The sequence below is a fragment of the Schistocerca americana genome, chromosome 2 (assembly GCF_021461395.2).
Source record: "Schistocerca americana isolate TAMUIC-IGC-003095 chromosome 2, iqSchAmer2.1, whole genome shotgun sequence".
In the NCBI taxonomy this organism is placed as follows: Eukaryota; Metazoa; Arthropoda; class Insecta; order Orthoptera; family Acrididae; genus Schistocerca; species Schistocerca americana.
This window is the reverse complement of record NC_060120.1, coordinates 174588336-174604509: the sequence shown is the minus strand read 5'-3', so window position 1 is coordinate 174604509 and position 16174 is coordinate 174588336. Positions and strand designations below refer to the sequence as shown.

The 16174-nt window shown below is 45.6% G+C and overlaps 1 protein-coding gene across 1 annotated transcript in view; it reads right to left on the bottom strand.

Annotated features, from left to right (window-relative positions):
- Window positions 1-16174, bottom strand: part of LOC124593853 (voltage-dependent T-type calcium channel subunit alpha-1H-like) — a 452274-nt gene that overhangs the window by 185014 nt on the left and 251086 nt on the right. The window contains exons 10-11 of the mRNA XM_047132201.1: window positions 10944-11079; window positions 8513-8676 (exon numbers count right to left, since the gene is read on the bottom strand). Coding sequence (XP_046988157.1) covers window positions 8513-8676; window positions 10944-11079 — 300 coding nt within the window. The remainder of the gene's footprint in view (window positions 1-8512; window positions 8677-10943; window positions 11080-16174) is intronic.

Genomic DNA, 16174 nt, shown 5'->3' with positions numbered 1-16174 from the left:
CGAACGACCGTCGCAGGTAGCAACAGAAAGCCGCACCGGAAATGACCGCGGAGAATCCCTCGGACGTTGGCGTGCCAGATACATTCAGTATAGTCTGCGGTCGCGAGCTCGGCTCCAGTTCACCACCGGCAATGGAGGGTGAAGCTTTGACAATGCCAGCCACTCGTGCTGGCGGAACGTCAGTAAAATCATCAGACGAACGTCGCCCGAAGAACCTGAGATGGAAGCATATAGGCAGTTTGTCATGAAAATTACACAAAAAGAAAATAATCTAGAAAAATAATGCCCTTTTTCAGCATACTGCTCTCCCTGCTCTATGAAGCATTTGAAGCATCGTTTCACAAATGTGTGGAAGTAGTAGCCAACAATTCTTTTGGAGGCCGTCGAGTTTGGCTAAAGTCTCTTCTTTCTTTATCTTAATCTTCAAGAAAACGTTTGCACGTACAATTATGTTAAAGAACAAAAAGCAAATAAAGCTTGCGTTAAACAAAGCGTATTGTACGTAGAGGATGTTTGAGGATATTCCACTGGAAATTTCACGTGGTCTCATTTTTTTTGTTGGCACGGTAAATTTGGATCACACGGAGCATTTTCAGTTCGTCCTTCATGATTGTATACAGTGAACAGTACAGTTATCGTTTCGGAACTCAATGAGTTGGATCGCTATGCCAGCAGAAGGTCTTTTCGCTGGCGATGGTTTTTAGGTTATTATTTTTACATACGTAAATTCACTGTAAAATAATATAAGTCCTCAAATTGTAATGTATGCTGCAACTGTTTATTGTAAATATACACTTACGTATCCAAACGGCAATCAAAGGATGAATGACTAAATAAACTGACGAGCTCTTTGTCTGATGATGATGAATCACGAATCACCTCCTGCCTGGGGTCGTGAGCAGTCGATAGCAGTGTCAGTAAAGCGCCTGATAATGCTTCTTTCTTCTCTGACTTAGTCTTCTACACTCTTGATATTTGGCTCTGTGGTAATCATTGTTGCTTGGCTTGCACAACGTGCATAATCACTACGTGCTCATCGATTGAAAATTTTATCGTCTAACTCTAAATAGCTTGACATGACATACTCTGCTAACCGTAATTTCTTTATGAAAACTCTGTCAGCCTACACATTTTTGCTGCAGTATTCGTACAAGTGTTGCTGTTCGAGGGTTTTACATTCATCCAGGGGAGCCTCCGCCTTGTAACTGCGCTTTCGAAATGTCTCGTGCTGAAAGTTGTCTGTTGTCTCCGAACTAATGCCGCCTTCTTGTAGTACGCAGTAATTCTCGTCTTTCTAGCCTTCCCTTCAGTTAATTCATACTGTTGCTTTTCAGTCTCATCAGCATAGAAATGTTAGTCTTACGATCAGCTGCAGTAACAGCAGAACCCTTCACCTTCTTATCAAAATCAATTGTGTTTTAGGACTATATTTTAAACAGATATATTATTCCGTTCATCAAATACATCGTAGATTGGTAAGTGTAAAATTACTTTTACTTCTGTACGCTCCAATACGCCCCCCCCCCCTTCCCCCTTCCCCCCTGCAACCCCGCAGGAGCCCTCTTCTGTTAGATGGGAAACAAGATGTGCGTTAATATTTTCTGACGGAAACTACAGAAGAGCCAGTGCATACTGTCATTTTTTTTCATTCTGTACCCGAGATGGTATAGTGAATTGTTTAAGAACCTGCCAGTTCAATTGTTGAGCCTTAGCACTATTCAGCCAATACCAGGATGTCTGGTAGTGTTGTAGAGTGTTCGCCAACTGGAAATAAATGGGAGGGGATTACCAGTTTTGGTATTTGCCACCCAATCGAGAGAAATCTTTTGAAATTAGGGATTGGAACCATGGTGACTAAAACTGTATATCGCCCCAAAAGAACATCAGAAGTAGGTGTATGTGTTCGCAATTGGGAATAAATCTGGAGCGGATTACAAATTGCTGCACTTGTCTTACATCTATGAGAAACCTCAAAAACCTTGGTCGGGTCGGGGATCATCAGATAGTAAAGGCAATGTATTGTTCATTTAGCGATCCTTTTCTGTCTCTCGCCATCTGTACGAGTTGGTTGTAGTTGCTGCAGTTCATTCCGTTGATAACACTTTGTAATATGCACGTGCAGAACCTGCCCCTTGATTTTTTAGGTAATTTCTTTGCAAGAAATCTGTTATGTCTAATTAATTCGCCATAGGTGGCGAACGTACGCGAGGATCGAATGGCTGCCGATAAAAGCCGTCTCCTTCCTTATGACCATCATGAGGTAGTCAGTGCAATCTCTTGTCTTGGGTTAGGGAAACTGAACCAGAAGGCGGACGAATCTCGCTGAGGATCAATGGAAATGGGAAGGCAAGGAGGAACCAGCGCAAAGTCCTTAAGGATATCTCAAGCTCTGTAGCCAAAATGAACAGAAGTGAGGCCCAGGGGATTGAAATTATCATTTGTTTCGGATAGAGTTAAAAGCAGGAAATTTGAATCAATGAGTGAGAATTGGCATTCAGAATAATACTGCCTGGTTTCTCACGAATAGACAGGTATGAAATGAGTATGTATTTGTGTAGAGTGATACATAAAGCACTAGTGCGAAAATTGGACAGTTTCAGATACAGGTTGATTGAAGATCTGATCTGCTAAAAGCTCTGCATCCCCACCAGCCTGGCTCTGTATATGACAGTTAAAGTTTTCTGATCGAGTGGAAGGTGTTTCAAGAAAAGCTGTTAAGCGTGAACTCGACAAGAACAAATGCACAGAGGCAGTTCGTCCAACACGTCGGTTGAACATTTTACACTACTGGCCATTAAAATTGCTACACTAAGAAGAAATGCAGATGATAAACGGGATTTCTCTCGATTGTCTTGTGACAGCCAGAGCGAGAGCACCAGCAGCAGCGAGTACTGTTTGTATAAAGCGTTTATTTTGCATTTTGTTTACGACCCTCCACTAAGGAAGGGATTCTATTTGTGTTTATCTGCTCAGCATAGTAACTAACAGTTCTTGATAAAACTTTACGTAGTTTTCGTGTTAGATTTATTAGTGTTTTCTTGATCGTTTAGAACAGAAAGCGCCCTAAAACCGTCTTTTGTTTGTTTCGCGGCCGTTAGCCACTAGTCACTTGAATCAGCAGTTGTCTTGTGACAGCCAGAGCGAGAGCACCAGCAGCAGCGAGTACTGTTTGTATAAAGCGTTTTTGTACTTATTTGCTGCGCTTAGCTTTTAAATAGTTTTTCTGGGAAAACCTAGCGTAGTTTTCACGTCTCGTATTTCAGTGAGTGTTTCTTGATTATCAGAGTAGCTCATCAGAAGATTATCTTGGGAATTTGTCACCGTATAGAGTAGGGTAAACATAGTCATGTGTAGGGACTGTGGTTGTTGTGAGCGGACGCAAGGAGAATTGGCCACTCTTCGGGGGCAGGTGGAGGCTTTGTCTGTTAGGCTCATCGAGCTCGAGGCGCAGGCGTCGGCTCGTAGTGGCGTTGGGGCAACTGTGGTGAGACCTATGCCTACTTCGGTGGCCTTGGAATCACATGGAACCCCTGATGTCGCTGCGTCTTCCGGCAGTGAGCATCTTACCGGTCAGCCATCACTCCAGGGTGAATGGCGGACAGTGGTGGGCTCGCGCGTGCCTGGCCGAAAGGCGAAGGTGGGATCTGGCCGCGTGGCAGCTGCCTTACCCCTTTCCAACAGGTACGGGGTGCTTCCTAGTGGTGATGACATCGTTTCCGAGCCACCACAGGATGCCTCGCCTGTTGGGCCAGTGGCCGATTCTCCGGCAAGGTCCCGACAGTCACAGAGGGCGGGCCTATTAGTTATAGGGAGCTCCAACGTTAGGCGGGTTATGGAGCCCCTTAGGAAAATAGCGGGTAGGTCGGGGAAGAATGCCAGTGTGCACTCGGTGTGCTTGCCGGGGGGTCTCGTCCGTAATGTGGAGGAGGCCCTTCCGGCAGCTATTGAACGCACTGGGTGTGACCGGCTGCAGATAGTAGCACATGTCGGAACGAATGACGCCTGCCGCTTGGGTTCTGAGGCCATCCTTGGTTCCTTCCGGCGGCTGGCTGATCTGGTGAAGACAACCAGCATCGCACGCGGAGTGCAAGCTGAGCTTAATATCTGCAGCATAGTGCCCAGAGTCGATCGCGGTCCTCTGGTTTGGAGCCGTGTGGAGGGTCTAAACCAGAGGCTCAGACGACTCTGCGACTATAATGGTTGCAAATTCATCGACCTCCGTTATTGGGTGGAGAACTGTAGGGCCCCCCTAGACAGGTCAGGCGTGCACTACACACCGGAAGCAGCTACTAGGGTAGCAGAGTACGTGTGGCGTGCACACGGGGGTTTTTTAGGTTAGAGGGACCCCCCCTTGGGCGAAACGATAAAATACCTGACGGCTTACCAGAGAGGACATTATCATCGTTGATAAAGAACGTCCGTCCTCAGAGACCAAAACCAGGGAAAGTTAACGTAATATTGGTAAACTGCAGGAGTATCCAGGGCAAGGTTCCTGAATTAGTATCTCTTATTGAAGGAAATAGTGCGCATATAGTATTAGGAACGGAAAGTTGGTTAAAACCGGAAGTGAACAGTAACGAAATCCTAGACACAGAATGGAATATATACCGCAAGGATAGGATAAACGCCAATGGTGGAGGAGTATTTATAGCAGTAAAGAATTCAATAATATCCAGTGAAGTTATTAGCGAATGCGAATGTGAAATAATCTGGGTTAAGTTAAGTATCAAAGGTGGGTCAGATATGATAGTCGGATGCTTCTATAGACCACCTGCATCAGCAACCGTAGTAGTTGAGCGCCTCAGAGAGAACCTGCAGAACGTCGTGAAGAAGTTTCGTGATCATACTATTGTAATAGGGGGAGACTTCAATCTACCAGGTATAGAATGGGATAGTCACACAATCAGAACTGGAGCCAGGGACAGAGACTCTTGTGACATTATCCTGACTGCCTTGTCCGAGAATTACTTCGAGCAGATAGTTAGAGAACCAACTCGTGAAGCTAACGTTTTAGACCTCATAGCAACAAATAGACCGGAACTTTTCGACTCCGTGAATGTAGAAGAGGGTATCAGTGATCATAAGTCAGTGGTTGCATCAATGACTACAAGTGTAATAAGAAATGCCAAGAAAGGAAGGAAAATATATTTGCTTAACAAGAGTGATAGAGCACAAATCGCAGAATATCTGAGTGACCACCATCAAACGTTCATTTCTGAGGAAGAGGATGTGGAACAAAAATGGAAAAAATTCAGAAACATCGTCCAATACGCCTTAGATAAGTTCGTACCGACTAAGGTCCAAAGCGAGGGAAAGATCCACCGTGGTATAACAATCATGTACGAAAGGTACTACGGAAACAAAGAAAGCTTCATCATAGGTTTAAGAGTAGTCGAATCATAGCTGATAAGGAAAAGCTGAACGAAGCGAAAAAGAGCGTAAAGAGAGCAATGAGAGAAGCATTCAACGAATTCGAACATAAAACATTGGCAAACAATCTAAACAAGAACCCTAAAAAGTTTTGGTCATATGTAAAATCGGTAAGCGGATCTAAATCCCCTATTCAGTCACTCGTTGACCACGATGGCACCGAAACAGAGGACGACCGAAGAAAGGCAGAAATACTGAATTCAGTGTTCCGAAACTGTTTCACTGCGGAAAATCGTAACACGGTCCCTGACTTCAGCCGTCGCACGGACGCCAAAATGGAAAATATTGAAATAAACGATATCGGAATTGAAAAACAACTGCTATCACTTAGTAGCGGAAAAGCATCCGGACCAGACGAGATACCCTTAAGATTCTACAGTGATTATGCTAAAGAACTTGCCCCCTTTCTATCAGCAATTTATCGTAGATCGCTGGAAGAACGTAAAGTACCTAGCGACTGGAAGAAAGCGCAGGTCGTTCCCATTTTCAAGAAGGGTCATAAATCAGATGCGAATAATTATAGGCCTATTTCGCTTACGTCAATCTGTTGTAGAATAATGGAACATGTTTTGTGTTCTCGTATTATGACGTTCTTAGATAATACAAATCTCCTTCATCATAACCAACATGGATTCCGCAAACAGAGATCATGTGAAACTCAGCTCGCCCTATTTGCCCAAGAAATTCACAGTGCCGTAGACACTGGCGAGCAGATTGATGCCGTATTCCTGGACTTCAGGAAGGCATTTGATACGGTTCCGCACTTACGTTCAGTGAAAAAAATACGAGCTTACGGAATATCGGACCAGGTTTGTGATTGGATTCAGGATTTCCTAGAAGAAAGAACACAACATGTCATTCTTAACGGTTCAAAATCTGCAGATGTAGAGGTAATTTCGGGAGTACCGCAGGGAAGCGTGATAGGACCTTTATTGTTTACAATATACATAAATGACTTAGTTGACAACATCGGTAGCTCCGTGAGGCTATTTGCAGATGACACGGTTGTCTACAAGAAAGTAGCAACATCAGAAGACTCGTACGTACTCCAGGAGGACCTGCAGAGGATTAATGCATGGTGCGACAGCTGGCAGCTTTCCCTAAACGTAGATAAATGTAGTATAATGCGCATACATAGGGGCAGAAATCCATTCCAGTACGATTATGCCATAGGTGGTAAATCATTGGAAGCGGTAACGACCGTAAAATACTTAGGAGTTACTATCCGGAGCGATCTGAAGTGGAATGATCACATAAAACAAATAGTGGGAAAAGCAGGCGCCAGGTTGAGATTCATAGGAAGAATTCTAAGAAAATGTGACTCATCGACGAAAGAAGTAGCTTACAAAACGCTTGTTCGTCCGATTCTTGAGTATTGCTCATCAGTATGGGACCCTTACCAGGTTGGATTAATAGAAGAGATATACATGATCCAGCGAAAAGCAGCGCGATTCGTCATGGGGACATTTAGTCAGCGCGAGAGCGTTACGGAGATACTGAACAAGCTCCAGTGGCGGACACTTCAAGAAAGGCGTTACGCAATACGGAGAGGTTTATTATCGAAATTACGAGAGAGCACATTCCGGGAAGAGATGGGCAACATATTACTACCGCCCACATATATCTCGCGTAATGATCACAACGAAAAGATCCGAGAAATTAGAGCAAATACGGAGACTTACAAGCAGTCGTTCTTCCCACGCACAATTCGTGAATGGAACAGGGAAGGGGGGATCAGATAGTGGTACAATAAGTACCCTCCGCCATACACCGTAAGGTGGCTCGCGGAGTATAGATGTAGATGTATTCATTGGACAAATATATTATACTAGAACTGACATGTGATTAAATTTTCACGCAATTTGGGTGGATAGATCCTGAGAAATCACTACCCAGAAGAACCACCTCTGGCCGTAATAACGGCCTTGAAACGCCTGGGCATTGAGTCAAACAGAGCTAAGACGGCGTGTACAGGTAGAGCTGCCCATGCAGCTTCAACACGATATCACAGTTCATCAAGAGTAGTGACTGGCGTATTGTGACGAGCCAGTTGCTCGGCCACCATCGACCAGACGTTTTCAATTGGTGAGAGATCTGGAGAGTGTGCTGGCCAGGGCAGCAGTAGAACATTTTCTGTATCCAGAACGCCTGTACAGTACCTGCAACGTGCGATTCAAAGTGCCGTCAGTGCGAACAAGAGGTGACCGAGACGTGTAACCAATGGCACCCCATGCTATCACGCCTGGTGATACGCCAGTATGGCGATGACGAATACACGCTTCCAATGTGCGTTCATCGCGATGTCGCCAAACACGGATGCGACCATCATGATGCTGTAAACAGAACCTGGATTCATCCCAAAAAATGACGTTTTGCCATTCGTGCACCCAGGGTCGTCGTCGAGTACACCATCGCAGGCGCTCCTGTCTGTGATGCAGCGTCAAGGATAACCGCAGCCATGGTCTCCGAGCTGATAGTCCATGCTGCTGCAAACGTCGTCGAACTGCCTTGCAAACGTCCCCATCTGTTGACTCAGGGATCGAGACGTGGCTGCGGATAAGATGCCTGTCATCTCGACTGCTAGTGATACGAGGCCGTTGGGATCCAGCACGGCGTTCCGTATTACTCTCCTGAACCCACCGATTCCATATTCTGCTAACAGTCATTGGATCTCGACCAACGCGAACAGCAATGTCGCGATACGATAAACTTAAATCGCGATAGGCTACAATTCGACCTTTATCAAAGTCTGAAACCTGATGGTACGCATTTCTCCTCCTTACACGAGGAGCATCACAACAACGTTTCACCAGGCAACGCCGGTCAACTGCCATTTGTGTATGAGAAATCGGTTGGAAACTTTCCTCATGTCAGCACGTTGTGGGTGTCGCCACCGGCGCCAACCTTATGTGAATGCTCTGAAAAGCTAGTCATTTGCACATCACAGCACCTTTTTCCTGTCGGTTAAATTTCGCGACTGTAGCCCGTCATCTTCGTGGTGTAGCAATTTTAAAGGCCAGTAGTGTATTACCTGCTGCATAGTTAAATCTGCTGCTTGAGAGAGGGAAGAAGTCGTACTCACCAGAGAGCGATCGATGGACTCGAGCGACATGGAGGAGCCGTGGAGGGCGAGCACCGGCGCCAGACGGCAGTCGCGCATGCCCGGGTCCATCGTCGTGTTGGGCGAGTCCTGGGGCGTCGCCGCCGTGTGCGTGATGATGGGCGGCTGCGACAGCATCTTGCTCTCTGCAACAGGCCGCGGTCGACGGTGCTCTGGAACATCTCTAGGATACATCAGCTGTACGCTCCCTTTCTCGTATTACTAACGTAATTCTTTACTTCCTTTGAGCCCAATTTTGCTTCGTCACTTGAGTCCCGTGTCACGTGTTGCGTTGGATAAACGTAACCTAATGCTCGTTAAAACTGCAGCTCAGTTGATGGAAAGAATAAGATTTTAGTGTGAGACCAATGCAGCCACATTAGCCTAGGTCCGCCAGCATTTCTGGTTCTAGGAGCCTTAATATTTACAGGTATTACGATGTTGCAGTACCTGTTTGTAAAGAAGGAAGATGCAGGGAACAGGCACTACCGCATTAATCCCGCTATAAAATACGTGAAATGTACTCTCAGTTGCAAAATGCAGAACTATTACACTCATGCTCAGAAATTAAGGATAATACTGATACATGGTGAAACAACGCTCTGGTGGGCCGTTTGCTGTTTTAAATCACCTCTGGGTATGACCATGCGGTGCATTTGACCTGCGGTCGTCGCACGGTGGTGCTGGCAGCAGTCCACATACGCAGAGGTATGTTGGTACATGTCGGAGAACGGTGCAACCAGTAAGTGTGCAGACGCTTTCAGACGTGCTAATGGTGACTGTGTGTTGAAAATGGTTCAAAGAACACATATTGATGACTTTATGAGGGGTAGAATACTAGAGCGACCGGAGGCTGGTCAAACACAGCAGGTCTTAGCACGGGCCTTTCGTGTGCCACAAAGTGTGATCTGAAGATTATGGCAACGATTCCAGCAGACAGGAAACGTGTCCAGGCGCCACAGTACGGGACGTCAAAAGTATACAACACGACAAGAAGACCGATTTGTCACCGTCAGTGCCCGCAGACAGCTACGGAGTACTGCAGGTAGCCTTGATCGGGACCTTACCGCAGCCACTGGAAGAGCTGTCTGCAGACACACAGTCTACAGACGACTGACTAGACATGGTTTATTCGCCTGGAGACCTGCAAGGTGCATTCTACTGACCCCTGGTCACAGGAGAGCCCGTAAGGCCTGGTGTCAAGAACACAGTACATGGTCATTGGAACAGTGGCCCCAGGTTATGTACACGGACGAGTCCAGGTATAATCTGAACAGTGATTCTCGCCGGGTTTTCATCTGGTGTGAACCAGGAACCAGATACCAACCTCTTAATGTCCTTGAAAGGGACCTGTATGGAGGTCGTGGTTTGATGGTGTGGGGTTGGATAATGATTGGTGCTCGTACTCCCCTGCATGCCTGGCAGAGGAACTGTAACATGTCAGGTGCATCGGGACGTCATTTTGCACCAGTATGTCCACATTTTCAGGGGTGCAGTGGGTACCACCTTCCTCCTGATGGATGATAACGTACTGCTCCACCAAGCTGCCATCGTGGAGTAGTACCTTGAAACAGAAGATATCAGGCGAATGGAGTGGCCTGCCTGTTCTGCAGACCTAAGCCCCATCAAGCACGTCTAGGATGATCTCGGTCGACGTATCGCTGCTAACCCCTATGACACTTCAGGCACTGGTGCAAGAATGGGAGGCTATACCCCAGCAGCTGCTCGACCATGCGATCCAGAGTATGCCAACTCGTTGTGCGGATTGTGTACGAGTGCATGGTGATCATATCCCTTGCTGACGTCGGGGAACATGCGCAGGAAACAGTGCCGTTTTGTAGCACATGTGTTTCGGGACGGTTTTCTCAACTTATCACCAATACCGGTGGACTTACATATCTATGCTCTTAGCGCAAGTTTTGTGTAGTGCCACGTTGTGTGGCACCACATTCTGCAATTATCCTTAATTTATGAGCATGAGTGTAGTTGTATAAAGGAATGAAGACAATGAAAATTTATGCCAGACCAGGTCTCGAACCTGGATTTTCCGCTTTAAGCGAACCGTCGCCTTTATCGCTCGTCGCAACCTGTACTCGTACTTACACGATGTAGCTCCTGTACAGGGGAGCACGTTTTGTAGGGCAGTCAGATAATGTGAGTGCGAGTACAGGTTGCGACACAGGAACGATGACATATGAAGTTTGGGTCAAGCCGTGGGTCGGGCACGGATAGACAACACAGTTAAGGCGACAGCTCGCGTAAAGAGGGAAATTCGGGCGTGAGACCTGGTATGGCACAAATTTTCATTGTCGCCATTCTCTTTTACAGCTACTTGTCGTTAGTATTCGCAATACAATTCGTGTATAAGATTTGTTCGCAGTTGCTCACTTATCTGCGTGCCGCAGTTGCTCACCTTTCTGGATGTTGCACTTGGGCTCGCAGTCGTGCAGCAGGTGTCGGCGCCGGTGGCAGCTGTTCTCCTTCTCGCGGTGGCCGTTGTGCTTCGACTTCCTCAGCTCCTCCGCGCTGCGCCACTCGTTCGTCATGCCCTGCCGACACAAACGCCCCTTCTGGTAATGCTTAGTGCAAGACAGTTGTCTGTTAGTTGACACAAAATACACAAGGAGATATTGTGGGACAGTGTGAATAACCAATAATTATAACCATCTGTATGTCATCCATAACAACCAATGTTAAGCATAAAGGCATTAAAACACTACTGGCCATTAAAATTGCTACACCACGAGGATGACGTGCTACAGACGCGACATTTAACCGACAGGAAGAAGATGCTGTGAGATGCAAATGATTAGCTTTTCAGAGCATTCGCACAAGGTTGGCGCCGGTGGTGACACCTACAACGTGCTGACAAGAGGAAAGTTTTCAACCGATTTCTCATACACGAACAGCAGTTGACTGGCCTTGCCTGGTGAAACGTTGTCGTGATGCCTCGTGTACCATCACGTTTCCGACTTTGATAAAAGTTGGATTGTAGCCTATCGCCATTGCGGTTTATCGTATCGCGACATTGTTGCTCGCGTTGGTCGAGATCTAATGACTGTTAGCAGAATATGGAATCGGTGGGTTCAGGAGGGTAATACGGAACGCCGGGCTGGATCCCAACGGCCTCGTATCACTGGCGGTTGAGATGACGGGCATCTTATCCGCATGGCTGTAACGGATCGTGCAGCCACGTCTCGATCCCTGAGTCAACAGATGGGGACGTCTGCAAGACAACAACCATCTCCACGAACAGTTCGACGACGTTTGCAGCAGCATGGACTATCAGCTCGGAGACCGTGGCTCCGGTTACCCTTGACGCTGCATCACAGACAGGAGCGTCTGCGATGGTGTACTCAACGACGAACCTGGCTTCTCGAATGGCAAAACGTCATTTTTTGGGATGAATCCAGGTTCTGTTTACAGCATCATGATGGTCACATCCGTGTTAGGCGACATCGCGGTGAACGCACATTGGAAGTGTGTATTCGTAATCGCCATACTGGCGTATCACCAGGCGTGATGGTATGGTGTGCCATTGGTTACACGTCTCGGTTGCCTCTTGTTCGCATTGACGGCACTTTGAACAGTGGCCGTTACATTTCAGATGCATTACGACCCTTGGCTCTACCCTTCATTCGATCCCTGCGAAATCCTGCATTTCGGCAGGATAATGCACTACCGCATGTTGCAGGTACTATACGGGCCTTTCTAGATACTGAAAATGTTCGACTGCTGCCCTGGTCAGCACATTCTCCAGATCTCTCACCAATTGAAAACGTCTGGTCAATGGTGGCCGAGCAACTGGCTCGTCACAATACGCCAGTCACTACTCTTGATGAACTGTGGTATCGTGTTGAAGCTGCATGGACAGCTGTACCTGTACACGCCATCCAAGCTCTGTTTGACTCAATACGCGGGTGTATCAAGGCCGTTATTACGGCCAGAGGTGGTTATTCTGGGTACTGATTTCTCAGGAACTATGCCTCCAAATTGCGTGAAAATGTAATCAAATGTCAGTTCTAGTATAATATATTTGTCCAATTAATACCCGTTCATCATCTGCATTTCTTCTTGGTGTAGCAATTTCAATGGCCAGTAGTGTATGTTCAAATCAAGTTTGACAACAAAGCAGATTACCTGAGCAGTGACTCTCAGACAGTTAAGAGATGGGTCATTGAAAGTCACCCAGTCACTATCATACAGGCTGAAAGCGTTTAATACTGCTACAGTCTTGAGGAAAAAGAAAAATGTACTATGAATTTTTTTCGGAATCCATCACAATTGCAAGAGCAGTGATTTCTTTGTGGCGACTAGTTTCGCACCATCACATCCATTTTCAAACCATAACCTTAAAGGTAATCGTAATGATACAGTCCTCCAATGTATACACGAGTAATAGATCGCCCGAAACTAGCCGCCACAAAGAAAGGACAATTATCACAACTGTGAAGAATTGGAAAAAAATAAAAATACTTCATAACCAAGTTACTGGTCCTATCTTCCAGTATGTTAGAACTTTATAAACATACTCATCACGAGAAGACTTCTGTCAGAGGGGCGAGGAGCATGGTAAAAGGAATGTATCCTATGCACATGCGCAACCCAGTAGCGAAGTCCTTGTTGGTGGTTCATGATGGATAGTCGACGCCAGTTAAATACCTACAAGTTGCTACGACTTCTTCTGCCTGTGCCTCCAAAAACTAGTTGCCAGGGTCTTACTTAATTTTATCTTTGAAATTCTACAACAATCTAAAATGATTTATAATGATTTTTATTTGTTTCATCCCAGAGAGTTTTATGTGGGACTTAGTTTGAGGTAATCGAGTCATTTAATATAGAGGAAGCTGGCAACAAAGTGGCGGGGCTATTTCCAAACATTACTTTATTGCTCGTGTACTGCAGAGGAAGTTTCCAATAGAGCGACGGAGTTATTCTCCAACTCTAATTTGCTATGATAAATGACATATTGCTTATGACGAGGTGTCAGAGGGATAAAGTCATCGAGATTTTTGAAATGGACGCTTCAACATGAAGCATGTGAGGAGTGGTGGCTAGAGAAACTGCCATTTACAAATCATGTTTCAAAGAGAACGTCCACATTTTGTGTTCGCCGTCGAGAGGATGGTGTGACCTGATACCTGACACTAGGCGCTTTACCAAGCATTTCGAATCTGATCGAAATTAAAAAGTGCCGTATCACAACAACAGTATCACGTGGTTGTAGTCGTTTCATGACACGGGGTAGAGTCGGTCAGGCAGAAATCTATGCAGAAGCCGGTTCCTCACTGCAACGGATGAAATCGTGAAGTCACCACCATTCTCCATAAAATGACCACAATGTATCAAATGCATGGACCAGACCGTGCCAGAAGCAAAGGCTCTGCAAAATAAATTGCAAATGTTTTGTTCAAAACGACATTTTTTTCAATTTTCACCTCATTTGTGTAAAAAATGAATAAAACTATCGTTACTGTGCTTGCGAATATACTACTGAGTTTCATGGACAGCTTCAGCGTAAGAAGGAAGAGTTAGGATTTTGCATTACATCGATCATTGACTTTAAGTGATGACTGGAGTATGTGGCGTAGTTTGGTTTAATCGAGTCATATAGTGCAGAGAAAGTTGTCAACAAAGTGGCGTAATTATTTCCAAACATTACTTTGTAGAGAAAGTCACCAATAGAGCGACGGAGTTACCCTCCAACGCTGCTTTGCTCTGATAAGTGACGTGTTGCTTATGACGGGATGTCAGAGAGATGAGGTCACCGATTTCACAGCCTGTTCCAGTACGAGTGGCCTGCACGACGTGCTTCTTGTATATGTGAGTGATCGGCTTTGTTACACTGAGTAGTCTCTCCAGTTCCTGGCTCTTTGCGTGTGCGATTTTGTTAGGGGCATCTGTCAAACCATATCCTCCATGGGTTCAGACCACATATGTTACAGGATATTTAAGACTGCCAGACGATAGGAAAATCACGGTCATTTGCCATAACAAGACAGGATGCGCAGCTAGTAGTTTCCGGGAAAATATTGAGTTCTGCGCTAAAAAATGATGGTCGCCATAAGACAAATATTATTTAAAAAACGAAACTAGTACAGTTTTATGATAATGTCAATAATGTGACATCATGAGGTGCCTCGTACTCTGCCAGCCGCCAGCGCCGTTTATGAACCATTTTCGACAACGTGACTCGTTATCTTCACCAGGTGCTACATGAGAGTGCTCATTGGCATCCTTTTAATACTTTTTATTTCCCACTGCTAATGGATTTGAGTGAGCCACTCGAAAGCGTTTCGCTTTCTTGTTTTGAAATGATACTATAACATAATGGAGTAAATTAGGATTTCCCAATGCAGTGCACGGATGAGTTAGCGAATTATTATAAACAGTTTGTCCCAAAATTCGGAAAAATATTATGGATTCTCATTCAATTCCAGTGGACATCAGAATGTGAAGATGCGTTTTGGAAATTAAAAGAATTGTTGACCACTAGTCCAGCGTTAATTTTTCTGTGTTATGAGAGGGAATTTGTATGTGACACAAGTAATCTTGAGCTTCACTGTACATTAAATCAATAAGTAAATGGAGTGGAGTGGCGTAACGTACTTCCGATGTTATCTATATGGTAGAAAATTTAAGGTAATAACATATCATGCAGCACTGAAGTGCCTACTGGGGTGGAAAGACCAATCAAGTAGATTGACGCATTGGGCACTGTAGTTTAGTGAAGTCGATTTTGAGGTCACACATCTGTCTTGCGATAATTGCAGGAGTACAGTCCGTCTGCTTAGCTGGGTGGTAACGTGCTCGTCTCCCATGCAAGCGGGCCCGAGTTCGATTCCCGGCCGGGTTGGAGATTTTCTGCGCTCGGGGACTGGGTGTTATGTTGTCCTCATCATCATTTCATTCTCATTAACGATGTGCAAGTCGCCCAATGTGGCGTCGAATGAAATAAGACTTGCACTTGGCAGCCGAACTTCCCCAAATAAGGGCCTCCCGGCCAACGATGCCATACTCTCATTTCCATTCTTTTTTTGCAGTAGGAAGGTCTGTATGTTGCTAAGAGTGATTCACATCACTACAGAGTGGAAAGGCAAGCAGATGACAAGGACTATAAACTATCTGCAACGCAACCACAGTTCAGTGCGCATGACAGGGTGTTACGAAACAAAACGGAACTCAGATCTCGTGTTGTAGTTCTAGACACAATGCATGATGAAGTATTGAGACAGGCACATGATCATGTGTTATCAAGCCATGGGGATTGGAGAACCATGGAATGGCATGTGGAGTAGACGAAAGCAGGATGTGGAACAATATGTGAAGAACTGCAACTGGTTGCACAGCAGGTTGAATTGGGCCATCAGGGTATTCCATGTATTTCGCAAACACCAGCACGGTATCGCTATGAGCTGACAATAATATACCATTTTTCGTGGTAAATGAGAATGGTAACTATCCCAAATCAGCAAGCTGTCACAGTGGCTCAGGCAGTGTTGAACGACTGGTCATTGAAATTCAGTGTTGCAGAGACGTTAATTACGGATCAGAGGACCAAATTTATATCGGAATTGAAGAAAATGCCTTGTCACTATTGCTTTTTCGTTAGTTAAGGACGACTGCATTGCATCTATAGGCGAA